The sequence below is a fragment of the Aplysia californica genome, unplaced genomic scaffold (assembly GCF_000002075.1).
Source record: "Aplysia californica isolate F4 #8 unplaced genomic scaffold, AplCal3.0 scaffold00264, whole genome shotgun sequence".
Classification (NCBI taxonomy): domain Eukaryota; kingdom Metazoa; phylum Mollusca; class Gastropoda; order Aplysiida; family Aplysiidae; genus Aplysia; species Aplysia californica.
In genome coordinates, this window is record NW_004797534.1 from 159,996 (window position 1) to 174,199 (window position 14,204).

The 14,204-nt window shown below is 38.6% G+C and overlaps 1 protein-coding gene across 2 annotated transcripts in view; it reads right to left on the minus strand.

Annotated features, from left to right (window-relative positions):
• Positions 1–1,440: 1,440 nt before the first annotated feature.
• The window catches only part of LOC101859791 (dipeptidyl peptidase 3), a 46,958-nt gene continuing 34,194 nt past the window's right edge, over positions 1,441–14,204 (minus strand). For both annotated transcript variants that reach the window (XM_013083950.2, XM_013083951.2), the window contains exons 14-19: positions 13,606–13,668; positions 12,832–12,956; positions 7,211–7,331; positions 5,902–6,081; positions 5,198–5,360; positions 1,441–2,283 (exon numbers count right to left, since the gene is read on the minus strand). In XM_013083950.2, coding sequence (XP_012939404.1) covers positions 2,144–2,283; positions 5,198–5,360; positions 5,902–6,081; positions 7,211–7,331; positions 12,832–12,956; positions 13,606–13,668 — 792 coding nt within the window. In that variant the 3' untranslated portion in view covers positions 1,441–2,143. The remainder of the gene's footprint in view (positions 2,284–5,197; positions 5,361–5,901; positions 6,082–7,210; positions 7,332–12,831; positions 12,957–13,605; positions 13,669–14,204) is intronic.

Sequence of the window (14,204 nt, forward strand, 5' to 3'; positions counted from 1 at the left end):
AAACAGAAAGGAAATGGAACACCACCACCACCCCCCTCCCATTGCAGTTTCAGAAACTAAAAAAATACTGCACACTTCCAGAAACAACAGATCAGCACACTTTGTTTACTGGAAAAAAAAAAAATCGCATCCCTCCCTGCTCCATAAAATAGATGGCTTTAGATGACATAGACACTAAGCACTTTAAGCATCTCGATTATTTTGTTTTCTTTATACTTCACTGCTTCTGCTTTGTGTGAAACATGCCATTCCATTAAGATTATTGCAATGATCATAACAGATAAATTATCACAAAGCACAGAAGTGATACAAGATTTCAAAACAAGTAAATGGAAAAAGAAAAGAGGAAAAAAAAACATATTCAAATCTACACGATCCTCTATCAGTTTGCGTTCAATGAGAAACCCAGGAATTTGTCAATTCTGATTCTCAGAAGATCAAACTAGTTAACTATAGCTGATGTGTAAAATTGGTTCATTTCTACTACACTTAAAAGCTCACAAATTTCCAGTAAAAATACTTACTACCATACTACTCTGGGTTACAAAACCATCTCAGAATTTATATATTGGTCCAATAAATATGCTAATGACCACCTTCCATTCTGATGCTTCAGAGACAAAAAATATCAAAGAATCTTTTAAAAATAGAACAGTCTAGTATGTGAGCATAAGCAAATTCAAAGTCAATTTTTTTTGGTGTATGTGGTAGTTTAACATTCATTAACCTCTTCACTGCCGTGCCCGAAGAATTTACAAGCCTGAACAGTGCAGCACTGTGCCTACGGCCCTACGGGACTGTGGCAGAGGTTGTTTTGATACCAATTATAAGGGAAGTTACTGCTAAAATCTTGAAATTATTATTGGGGTACCTTCCCTTTATGTTTCCCTCCATTTTTTTCCCCATTTGAAAGCGTCAGATTCAAATTTTAGCTAGAAGAGAAGATTAGATCTAGATCTAACACATCTAAAACACAAAAATGATTTACTGGCACCAATCACAGATGGGCTTACATGTATACATGTATATATATATATATATATATATATATATATATATATATATATATATATATATATATATATATATATATATATATGTATGTATGGATTGTACGAGCGTCGTATAAGGTGGTAGGAAAAGCCTCTTGTCACTTTTCTTTACCTGCAAACACTCACACAATATGTATTCCCCTTTCTTCAGTCTCAGTTCATCATTACTCGAATGTGTGTTGTATATGTTGTTTGGTTGTATTGTTTTTGGCATCATGGTATTAACTCCAACTTTTCTCCATCTATCTCTCAATGAAATTCCCCCAAAATTATATCAATAGAAATGTGATTCAATGTAGAATGTAATGCAGAAATTCATTAGGAAATATTCATAAATAAAAAAGTTATGGGAGGTAGAGTGGGGTCACCCCTCAGTAGCCTTGGTTCATGGTATTTCGCCCGGCACAGGGGCCTATTTACCTGCGGCAATGACGGGGTTAAAAATAACAGTCAGTAAGTGACTCATGTATGGTACATCACAAACTTTTGGATTTCAACCAGCTAGGAAACACTCCACAATCAAAATATTTTTATGAATAATGAAATCAAAAGGGGAAAAAAAACAAGAAAAAAAACAACAAACGGATGTTCAAACACATCATCAATCAGTAGACAGCTATGATCATCATCACTGCATATTAGTATCATTAAAACTTTGGCAACAGATCCTTCAGAAAAATGTCCTATTATTATTACTCTACACAATGCTAATTTCTCCCTTTAGGATAGTATTACTGTAGTGCCAAAACCTATTCCAAGGTAGTTGTGATTTATATTGCTCCAACGCATTCACTTTAATTACGGGGATTCCACTTGGTTCTGTCTAAAAGAACCTGAAAACCCCCTAACTGACAAAAACAGACACAACCCCTGACCTCAGCATAATGAAACAGCCATGTTAACACTTCTCCACAATATCTTCCTATCCACGGAAAGCATCCACACAATAAATAATTTCTTGACAGCATTCTGCTGCTAATGTAAAATGATGTAATCCAGACTAAAGAAGCTATGGTTGTGATAATGAGCAAACAATCAGTCTGACAACAGAGCATGACAACAGAGCAGCATGGCATGGCGATCTCCTGTGCTCAGTAGAATGGCTTCACTCTATCCTTCTCCCACAGACCCAGGAGCACGCGGTCAATATCAGCTGATGGGAATCGATCCACAAAAGACTCGATGAGGCCACTAGCAGAGCACTCGTAGGACTTCAGTTTCACCTCTCCGTCTGAAACACAAACCAGAAAGAGATTTTTAAAAACACTGAATATTAAACATTTTATTCATTTTTCAATACTTCTGCTCTTTCTTTTTTAATTCCCTTTTGGCAATTTTTCCAGCAACAAACTTAAAATAAACCATAATTTTAAGAATACTTGGATATGCCAGTGGCAATTAAATGTACATCTATCCAAATCATTTCAAGAGAAATAAAACACACTCAACCAAGACTTTTGGGTTTTTTAAAAGTAGGCTACACTCTTTCAATACTGTCAAGTGAGAAATGACTGAGAAATATGACTGATGAAAAAGACTTTTCTCTCCGAGTCACAGATAAATATGTGTGTGAGCCTAAAAAATGGTACCAAAAATCGGACTTTAAACATTTTGAATTAAGTGTTGTACCTATAAGGGCATTCAATGCTGAGCACAGAGGTTTTTGAATTTTTGAGATATCTCAAGTAGTTTTTGAGACATTGCACTTTTTGTGAGGGAGGGTATAAAGATCTAACTTTGATCAAATTAAATTTTAAGTTTAGAACACATACAAACTTGGAAAAAACGACGAATCAATTGCTTCTAATGAGTTTATTAACGGAAAATTCATTTCCAATTTGGCATTCAGTTGACATCATACTTCAAGAATAGATTTTAAACACCTTTTAAAAGCAGTTTTCATTATCTTTTTTAAAACATACCCTACCCTCTAAATAATTCAAGATAAAATACTTAGAAGTCAAATCAATGAAACCTCTTTTAACCCCATCCTGAGGTAATTTTGTACCCCCGGGGTTGTTTTCTCCACATTTTAGAATACTTCTAGTGCGAAGATCTCAATGAAACTTTCAGTATTTCTCAAAAAATCATTTTGACAGACTGCTATGCAAAGCGTATGGATCGGAATAACGAGTAAATTTTCGCATTGGAAAGTGGTGGCACACAGCGCCCCATGCTGTATGGGTAAGATAGTAAAACACGACGTACGGATAGGGTTAACACATTGTTAAAAGAATGGTGGAACTATAATTTTTTTTATGGAAACACATTTTGGTTAAAAAAGTGATTTTTTGTCATTATCAGCCTGTAGCTCAAAATGGTCTGTGGCGACTTTTGGTACCTTTTTCTAGGCATACACACATGTGTGAGGCATCGTGATGAAATCAGGCGCTCGTCAAAATAATGAAATTGAAGAAAAATGCGTCTTTCCACCAGTTCGGCAATTTTTATCAAAATTTCGTTTTTGGGCTAAACACCTTTTATGTTTATATGAAAACACAAATTCCATGTGAAATTTACCGAAAAACCTTGATTAAAGGGACAAAATGTGTAATTTTCAGATTTCAAGGACTCTTAAGCTATTGAAGTTACCAAACTTTGGCAGCCATTTTCCCATTATTTTAACCACTGAAACCATGCGACCCCACCTTCTTCAATCGCAAATATCTTGACTCCTGCTCAAGCTAGACGGATATTTTTTTTATTGACAATAAGGCAAATAGATAAACTTTCGGATGATATCAATAACTCAACATGCCCCAAAATTGACGAGCTCTTAATTCCACGTCATGACACATATATGTCTAGCAGACCTTAACCCCTCTCTGCCAAGCAATTTCTTGAGCTATTGGCAAAATTGGAGAGCACCCCTGACAGTGGACAGGAAAGTGCAATGAAAAAAATTTTTAAAGAATAAATAAAAACATTCATTGGTGTGAGCACAAAGGATTCTGGATAGAAAACAACAAAGATTACTACTTAATTTTTTTCAACCGTTCTTTAACAAGAAGCTGTGTGTTGCAATTGATGTATACGTGTGTAGATTGTGGTGTGTGCGTGACAAGTTTTTTGTAGGAGAGAGAAAGAAAAATGCAGAGAAAGAATTTTTATAGGAACCCATCCATTCTTGTATCCATTCTTGTTTCAGGAAGCAACATCCCTGCACTCCGGACATGTCCATTGATGCTCCGTTGCTCTCTCCAAAATGTTGCCGAGGGTCCTTCTACTGATTGTGCCAGTGCACATCTGGTTGAACGTTCTTCTGTTCTTTCCTGCAAGGATGCCAGATTTTCCGCTTCCTTTTTTTATTCCCAAAAGCATCATCCTCTCCACGGCAGTACTGGCCTCTGCCTCCCTATCCTCCTCCTCAAATCAGTTGGCGAGAAAGACATTTCAGGATCTCGACCCTATCTGGTTGAACCGTATTGTCAACTAAGGTGGCCTCACCAGCCAATCTGTCGGCTTTTTCATTTCCCCTAACACCTGCATGGCCAGGGCAGAAAATCCATGTGAGCGATCGTATAGGTGTTGGTTCGATAGCCTGAATCCATTCCGTTCTCAGGAAACCTTTTTCGATCCTTCTGAGGGTACACATGGAATCAGTGATAAGAACAGCATGGGTTGTGTGGGGGCGATCTTGGGTCATCCAATCAAGTGCTTTCGTGATGGCTTCAATTTCCATTCGCATACTTGATGTAGCCCTGCTGCAGGCTCCAGATGCACTGTGTCTGATTTTATTGTTGGCGAATGCAACAAATCCCCATCCACTTCTCTGGCTATCTCTTTTCACTGAACCATCTGTATAAATTATAGGATCCCCTGCTTTTGAGTTTGTGTCAACAATCTCGTTGATATCGCTCTCGTTGATGGCAGCCGCAACATTTCTTCTGTCTCTGCCCATGCTTATTTTGACCTTGGTGAGGTCCCTGTATTCTCCTGTATTATAGGAACCAAACAGTGCTTGTGTTCATTGTATTAGTATTAAATAGCATAGCGCATTGAGCACTTTCTAAGTGGAGATGTGCTATGTAAGTGGAATTTATCATTATTAGTTGCAGTATTACTATTGCAATCATTATTAAATCGCAGTATCAATCGGTAACAAACAAAATGAAGACTCCCCTAAAACAAAACTTTAAACTCACCTTCAATATAGGTATGATGTTGCACAAAAAGTTTGCGAGGTTGTTTGCGTTCCAAGACAATGCTGCGCAGGCTCAGAAAGTGCGGCTCTGCACTATCATTCACATCTGAGTAGTAAGAGTACATCTGCCTGCCTGCTTCCACATCTGCAGTCGCCTTGTACACCTATCATAAATGTGAAAATTGGTTGCCAATGCCAGTATTTCATACAAACAGAAATTTCACAAAGAAAAGTTTATGATAGAAGAACTCAAGTCCATCTAAACCAAGAGCACAATCAAACCTGAACTATGTTTGAAGGTTTCAAGAAAAGACAAAAAATGCCAGACTGAAGTTGAAACCGTCCCTCCAAAGTCAGTTTTTAAATGCTACCACTGACTCTTCTAGCTTCTATTCTTTGTGTGTCTTATCACTAAGATTATCACGCATCTGTTCTGAGCAATTGCTTCCAACAAATGTAGTCAGCTCCTTGAAATGCAGGCAGAAAGGGTTAAATTTGGATTTCAACACCTGGCAGTCAGTGAGTTTTTTTAAAATCTTTTTCACACCCACTAACAATCATCAAAGAAAAGTGCTAATGGTAAGATAACATCAAAGGGGTTGTATGAATGTAAACAAAGCCAAAATTAAGCATTTCCATGGATCTCTTGAAAGGTATGAACAAAACAAAATTCCAGTTCATTATAAACAGAATATGACAAGTTACCTGCAGTTTGCAAAGGAATTTTCCAATGGCAGGTTTCCCAATAGTTGTAATTTTGGCTCTGTTCAGCACCACCCGGAGATCTGGCTTCCCATCCTCTCCGGTGAATTTCTCAATTTTCACAAGTCCTTCTCCAGCCTCCAACAGCACACGAAGAATCACAAACCTGGCGTTCATGTGAGCCTATAACAAAGAAACAAAACATTCAGTTTCAGCACTACATCGACACAACAACTGTCATTTAGAGCAACAACAAAATAAAAAGATAAAGAAAAACCTCAGAATGAAAGTAAAGAAAAAGGATCTACTGGTAGCTCTCTACATCCAAAAACATAACATTAAAAACCACACCACAAGTAAAACCAGATTCAGAGAAATATGCAAAACCCATGGGCAGACAATGGAAAAGAATGAGATAAGTCTACTTAACAGGGAGAGTCTGAACAGTCAGTTTTGGTGCCAAAGACCTGAAAGTATATCATCGCTATCGTGATAAGATCGGATAAGTGACATCAGGTAAATTTTTTAGGGGAGGGCAAAAAACCAATTTATTAAGAGACGGCTTTTAGTTGTATATTTGAATATGAATCTTTAACTAACATATGAAACATGCCTTATAGAATACATTTCGCAAAAAAAGCAAAATCGAAAATTGTGTAGCTATCTGATTTTATCAAGATGGCGCCTATATCACCTCCAAAACTGCATGCTTACTTACAGGGAGAAACATTCTCACACTTTCACACCTCTTCTGACCAACAATCCATGCCTGGTACAATTGACACACTTACAACCCCCACCCCCACCACCACCATTCCACCCACCCCTTTCATACCAGTGCTGTTCACCTATCCAACACAATCTGACCCAGACAAATGGCCTAATACTACTGTTATAACACACCTATGGAACGCACGCTTTGGCATAAACCAACCTGAACAAAATCTCAAATTGGTCACATATAAAGACTAGGCGTATCTCTTGGATCATTGCACAGTATATAATAAGCTATACACATATTTTAAGATCTACTTCTTGACTGATCATTGAGCACTCTCTCCTTCTTTCTCTCTCACTGACTTTGACCGAAAAACACTAGCCAAATCTAACATGACGCAATTAGGATATCGAAAAGGGGGAAAGTTTCAAGAACATCATGAACTGTTAATGAAAAGGAAACGATATAACAAATTTAAAGCTGCATATAATATTGCCATGCAGCATGCATTAAAAAACATGAAACATTCACAAAATTTCACATTTTCAAAAACTTCTACAGAAGAAAAGATCCCTAATCTTCTGTTAGTCTCACCTGGCGCCAAGAACTGGTGTCTGGCGAGTAAAACTCCAAGGCTAGCAAGCCTGCCCTCACCATGTTCAACCAGTTGATGTAGATAATGTCATCTGCATCATCCCCGGTGTGACCAAAGATCCTGAGGGGGAACCATGACATAACAACACATCTCTTAACATCAAAGAGACATTTTGGGGGGTACCTTGTCTCTCAAAGAAATCAGCCAGTCATTGAAAACAAAAATAAAGAAGAAAAGAAAAGAAACATAAATGCAGATGAGCCACTCAAGCACCTGTGTCTTTTTTTTTTCCAAAAAGAAGTCCAAACCAGTAAGACTAGGAAAAAATTATGACTTCCTTTCACACTGCAGAAATAACTCTGAAAAGAAATACTTACATCATTGGAAAGGAAAAAACATTAAAATTTGCATGAAATCTTAACTTTTCACTCTCTTTGAGAAGTGGTAAGACTTAGAAGTTAGAGGGTGTCTCTTTATGCGCGACACGACTTCTTGTCGTGAAGGGCCCTTACCGCTCTAAAATTAATTTAGTAAGACTAAAGAAAATGTCGCCTTGCACGCAAGTGATGTATAGTCGCGCGCGACTGTCACCAGGGATTGGTCCAGGTAGCGATTAAACAGACCGGGGGTGTGACAGGTTTAGAGCATCACGATTGGTAAAAATACCTAGCCAACAAGTGCTGGTCGACACGCAGTGTGTGGTGTGTGTGTGTGTGTGTGTGTGTGTGTGTGTGTGTGTGTGTGTGTGTGTGCAGAAACAATAACCATGGAGGCAGAAGCATTGAGACCCTTTGAGCGCTTGATTGAACTCATTAGTGGAGAGCCTGCTATTTATAACCTACAGCTGAGAGAACACAGCAACTTTTGGAAGAGTGTTGAAAATTTAGGAAATAGGAATACCTGAATGGGCAGGTAAGAGATTTCTTCTTTTTTGTCTTTATTGTAACCCCCCTTCATTCTCCTCTCTCCAACTAAAATGTTATGCATTCGAAAGTGAAAGCACAAAGTTCGGTATATACATTAGACCATGAAATTGGAACTCCAGCTACTGTTCCATGTAACCTCCACATTATGGGAACAGTGCTAAAACTAGTCAATCGGGTGTGGGTACTAATATATACTGTGCGTAAGTGAGATTTCTGTATCATGATCTCAATATTAGTGTGACAGCACATAAATATGGCAAAAAGCACCCGTTATGAAATTACCTTCAATTGTTTGCATGTGAGTTACACTACAACAAATACCAAGCAACCAACCACCAAAATCACCAACCAACCAACCGACCAACCAACCAACAAACAAACAAACAAACAAGCACACACACTACAGTAAAGAAAATAAAAACAAAGGTCTCAATAAAGAATAGATCCAACAGAAAAAGTGCCTTTAAAAAAAAAAAAATTTCTTTCAAAGATCAAGAATGCAGGAAGAAGTGGAAAAACCTGAGAAACACATTCAGACGAAAATTGCACTTGGGGAAAAGCACAAAAAGTGGACAAGCAACAGTGCTTTCACCAGCTGAAGCTGAAAAGTAAGGAAAATTCTGCCGGGGGTCTGGGGGCTCCAGCAGGGACTAGGAACAGCGTCCCGGTGGGTGTTCAGGGGGCAAAGCCCCCGAAGAAATTGAAATTTAATGTTTTAAGAGGGTTGAAAATGGCACTTGGGAGCCTGTTTGAAGAGATTGCCTGCAAAACCATAACATTTATTTTTTCACCAACATTTTGTTTTGTTTGATTTTTTCACAAAGATCTACATAAAATATTTCCATTGATGGCATTGTTTAAAAGCAAGCTCCCCTTCTACTGTTACTATAATTCAATAAATTTGTCATCGCACCATTGATAGAAGGCAAACCTGAATAGATATGTACCTCCACAATACAGAGTTACCCGACTTATACCCTAATTTTCCTTAAATTTCACGCCTGAATGTCGCATGTCACAACCCCGGAACACCACTTCGAATTATTCTTGATTTAAGTAGTTTTAGGCTGGTTTTAGCATGAATTTCTTTCATCGAGGCCATTATCGCGTTCCCGAGCCGTAGAATCTTCGTATTGATCATTTCTCTAGATCTAGACAAATTTTTTTTAAAGTTTCTTTTCGACAGTAACTTTCTGTCTAAGATCACAAGTCTATTTACTTGATCAACGCTCAGATTTTCCAACCGCAGCAACAATCCGAAGATAGATAGACAGAATGAGTGAATGATAGAAAGCAGGAAATTGGCACAAAAAGTTTGCCAGATTTTGATCAATCCACAGGTAAAAATGTACTGTCGACAAGCCTGCAATGAATGCACGGGGCATGGCGGAATAATGGCCGATTGCAGGAAATGCGCAACCTGGCAGGTCTCTATAACATTAACTTATTGCCGGGAGAATTACCGTAAATATCCGCAACTTATACTAGTACTAGACAATACGAAGGCGAGTACGGATCTTTTGCTACGGAATTTCGGTAGTCCTACGCTGTCGCAGCTTTTTACGGACGGAGTTGATAATGATGGAGGAACAAGTACGGAATTGGCAGAAAGTATGGATTTCCGTAAAAATACGGAAGAGTGGAAGCACTGAAGCAAGTAGAAAGTCCATCAGATGGGAATTCTACGAATAGCTGACGTGTATTATTCCATACATGGCCAATCCTTTGTAAATCCTCCATCTTCTCCTCCTCCTTCTCCTCCTCCTCCTCTTCCACCAGTCCTCCTCCTCCTGCTGTCCGTTAAAAAAACAAAACAATCAAATTAGATTCACAAAACTTGTATTGGGACAATTGAAGATGAATATTACACACACGCACAAGCACACGCACGCACACAAACAGTCATGCTTCTCTATGCTTTGTTATAATTTGTTCTTTACTTTCCAGCACAGATACAAATGTACCTGGTGACAGTCAGACAGAAGATTCATTCGAAGACTTTGCCGAGGAGGAGACAGTCCGCACGGTTTCTGGAGAGGGTGAGTTGAATGCAGTGTTCCTCTGTGCACTACACTGAGTTGGTAGTCCAAGCGGTCATCAACAAAGCAGTCCATGAAAGCTTTCCTGATTGAAATTGAATTCACTGCGCCATAGTGACCAATTCATTGAAGAGGCTGCATTGCTTGAGCTTCATCCTTTTCAGCTTCCAAATCGTAGATTCTGTCTGCAGGCTGAAGAAATTGTGTAAAACACACGTCGCTTTCACAATGTTGTTGACAATTCCTGGCTCAACATTTATACATCTGTACGAAAGATTCTGAAGCGATTAGCAAGTAATCGAAATGCACTTTCTACTATCCTTCTTGCCTGACTCAAGCGATAGTTAAATTCCTTCAGTCCTTCAATGGACAGTTGCGTCCAGGAAATGGACGGAGTAGATGTCTCTGAAGGGGAAAAGCTTCATCGCCAACCACAAAATATGGAACAGGGTGTGTTTTTTCAGGCAATGGCTCATCTGGTGGAAAGTTGAGCGTGTTTGCACCAACAGCTTGTCCAAGGTTCGATGATGAAAAAATGCCTGCTTCACTATTCCTTCCATAGGCACCGACATCGATACAAAAAAAAGATAGTTGGCATCCACCACAGCCAACAGCACTACTGAGTGCTAGCTTTTGTAGTTACAGTGCAGAGAACCAGAGTTTTTGGGGGCCTGCATTCTAATGCGCTTGTTATCAAGTGCACCCAAACAATCAGGAAACTGCCACTTTTGATGAAAATATCTAGCTATTGCCTCTTCTCTTCTGGAATTGATGGTGCCTTGGTGTAAACATTGGCCATTTGAGCCCAAATGGTTTCAGTGACATCTCTGACAATTCTGCATACTGTCATAGGGCTCACCCGATACTGGAATGCCAGAGAGCGATATCGTTCTCCAGTGGATAAGAATCTGGAAATATAAAGATATATTATGCATTATTTGATAAAATTATTTCAGTGTGAACGCACAAATTACATCTGTGTAATGTTTGTGAGGAAAGTTTCGTATTATTAATATCATGTTTCCTTGACATCTAGATCCCCGACAGCACCAAGAAAGAAAGTTAAGCAACATCATGATGATTGGTGATCTATGCTTGTGGAACATAAAAGAGCAACTCAACTCCTTCAAGACAATTTGCTAAAGAAAGCAAGACGAAAAGAGTGCGTCTCAAGTTTTTTGGAGAGCTTCGCATTGCACATGGAGGCTCTAGAACCACACACTCAAAGTGTGGTTCACATTCAAATTGCTCAAGTGTTCCACAAAACTGAAAATGTCGGCACATAGCCTCAAATTCCTCTCACCCTCTTCCACTCCCAGTCAGAATCTGTTGCTCATTACAATCACCAGTACCATTACAACAAGTTTTCACCAAATTAAATTCAGCTGTGAGGCTGTTCCATAGTAAACTTTTTAATGGAGTTCTACTTAACGTTGCATTTTTTTCTTCTTCTTCTGCTGTTTGTATTTTTAAAGAGGTGTTCATTTTTGTAATAAACATTTAAACATAAAAATGCGACTCTACCACCATGGATTTTGTTTCTGTCTCTTTTCTTTTGATTATTATTGTTGTAATCATAATGCAGTGTAGCTTATTTTGAGGGGTCGCTGACATGCAGTGCTCCTCTCTCCCTCTGTCTGTCTGTCTGTCTCTTTCACTATCATAATCATCATCATCATCGTCACCCCCACCTTCGTCATTATAATAATGATTGCTATGTTAAATATAACACTCACCTCAAACATATGACTGGTCTCTGTCTTGCACAAGTAACTTCACGACTCAGAGAACACTTTGTGATTTCTTCTTCAATGCACGACAGGACTATTCCAAACTGCTGCTTGTTGAGTCGAAAATACCTTTTGAAGTTGACGTCGTCTAGTTCTAACTCAATCATCAGATGGTGGAAAGCTCTGTAATCTTGTCACTTTCGATACATATAGTGTAACTAATATCTATAGCGTCTTCTTTTCCTTTTTTTGTAGGCACTCAGAACAGCAACAGTACTGGTCATGAAAATGTGCTCAGCAGCCATTGTGTCCACATCCATCTTGACATTTGCCACAGTCTCTTTTCTTTGAATTGCCAGTCCTGCGAGGACTTAGCCAGTCGCACGTGGCTAAACAATGCGTCATGCATAAGGAGACAGTTTTGTTGCTTTTACCGCTCGCGATCGAAAATTTCGGCACAATGTGGTCATGCATAAAGATACGTACCTTGGGACTCATCACTAGCGACTGTCGCATCGCGCATAAGGAGACATAGGCTAAAAATCCTGTATCAGATAATTTCAGAAGTAACCAAGCCTTATGAATTTTCACTACAAAGAAGGCCCACTACAAAACAGATAACTACTCTTTTAGTGGTGAAAAAAAGTCCTAAAAAATGCGGTTAGCGACATCAATATAATATCATTGCTCATTGGATATTATTTTCAGTAATGACTACCGTGTTTAAAAATAGCAGCAGCCAATATGTTCTTAAATCAGTTCTGAGTAATGAAACAAAATGTTTTCATCATCCTGAATGGAAATGTGTACAAATTTGCTATTTATACAATTTACTGACACGTTCTTGAGGAGCAAACCATCTTGAAACTAACATAACTAACAACTATTAATTTATAACTAAAATAGCAGCAAAGATACTACTTACTCCAAGACGTCTGACAGAAGACAGAGATAGATGCCAACACACTCGGCTCGGCACTCCTCATAAGTGGAAGCGATGGTGGAGAATTTGGAGTCCCACGTCTCCCCAGGTTTGTACCATTTACTGATCTGCAGGAAGACAGTGATAAGGAACAAATGATGAGCTGCTCCATACAGAAGCAACTATAAAGGATAAATCCATGGTTTTGAGGGAAAGAGCTAGTTTAAGCATGTCTCTAAAGAATCACAGTAAAGAAAATTAGCATGAATTTCCCTCACTACACTCAAGTGTGAATGATGCCATAGCCAGTGAAAGATCTTGTCAGTGTTTCAGTGTTTTAACACCTGTAAAAAGGCAGCTTGCACTGCATGTTTCCCAGGAAGATGAGATTATTTCAGAATGCTTTCAGGTCTCCTGGGTTAATAATATACATTGAAAAGTACATAGACCTTCCTATTGAGCAGAAATTTGTGCCATACAAATACCGCTTATTATTTTAATAAATCATTTCAAAGAGCATTTTGTGGCCATCTGAGATAATTCCACAAGAGTCTATGAAAACAATCACAAAAATGAAGACAAACTAAAGGGACTGGATTCCATTCCAAAATAAAGCAAGAGAAAGGAAAAAAGCAAGAGTCAGAGTATACAGTTAGTCGTTAAGAGAGTGGAGGTCCTCTTACTAACTGCTCATTTTGACAGTTTCCCTTCTGGATGTATGTAAAAAGAACTATTTAACTTCTGTTAGTATGTATCTAATAACAAAAACAAGTTCACCTTTTCAGTGGAGTCGGGATAAGTCACAGAGTCCACATCAAAGTTCAGAGACCCATCCTTTTCCTGCAAGAAAAGAAAATATCAAGTAGTTAGATTACTAAAGACTATGCCTCAGAAAAGTCAGATGTTCCCCCACCCCCAGGGCAGTGCTACTGACTGAAGTTATCTTTACGCCATTCCCAAAGGGGGGATATTAACATGTTCTTAAGCAAAGTAGTATTGTAAATGGGCTGATTTATCAATGTCATGCTTATACTGTGCCGGAAAAACATAGGGGGAACTGCTACTTTTTCTTTCCTCATCCTTACTATCGTCAGTTTTCATCTACTTCTTTTGTACGTTTGTCACTCTCTTGTGAACTGCTATTTTCGGGGTGCCTTGATAGTCGAAGTAGACTTTGTACTGTTGAGGCTAGAGAGGTGAGCAGAGTAAGCCTGATTCCCCATTTTGACTTCTCTGTTGACATCTACCCCTTACAAAAAAAAACCCCAGTCAAGATGTGCAAAAGCAGTTCAGTTATTTACAGAATGTCCATTTCTTTAACCGCATAATTCTATCAGTGATCGTTTTCCATAACACCAGCTTACGTACTTTCAGCT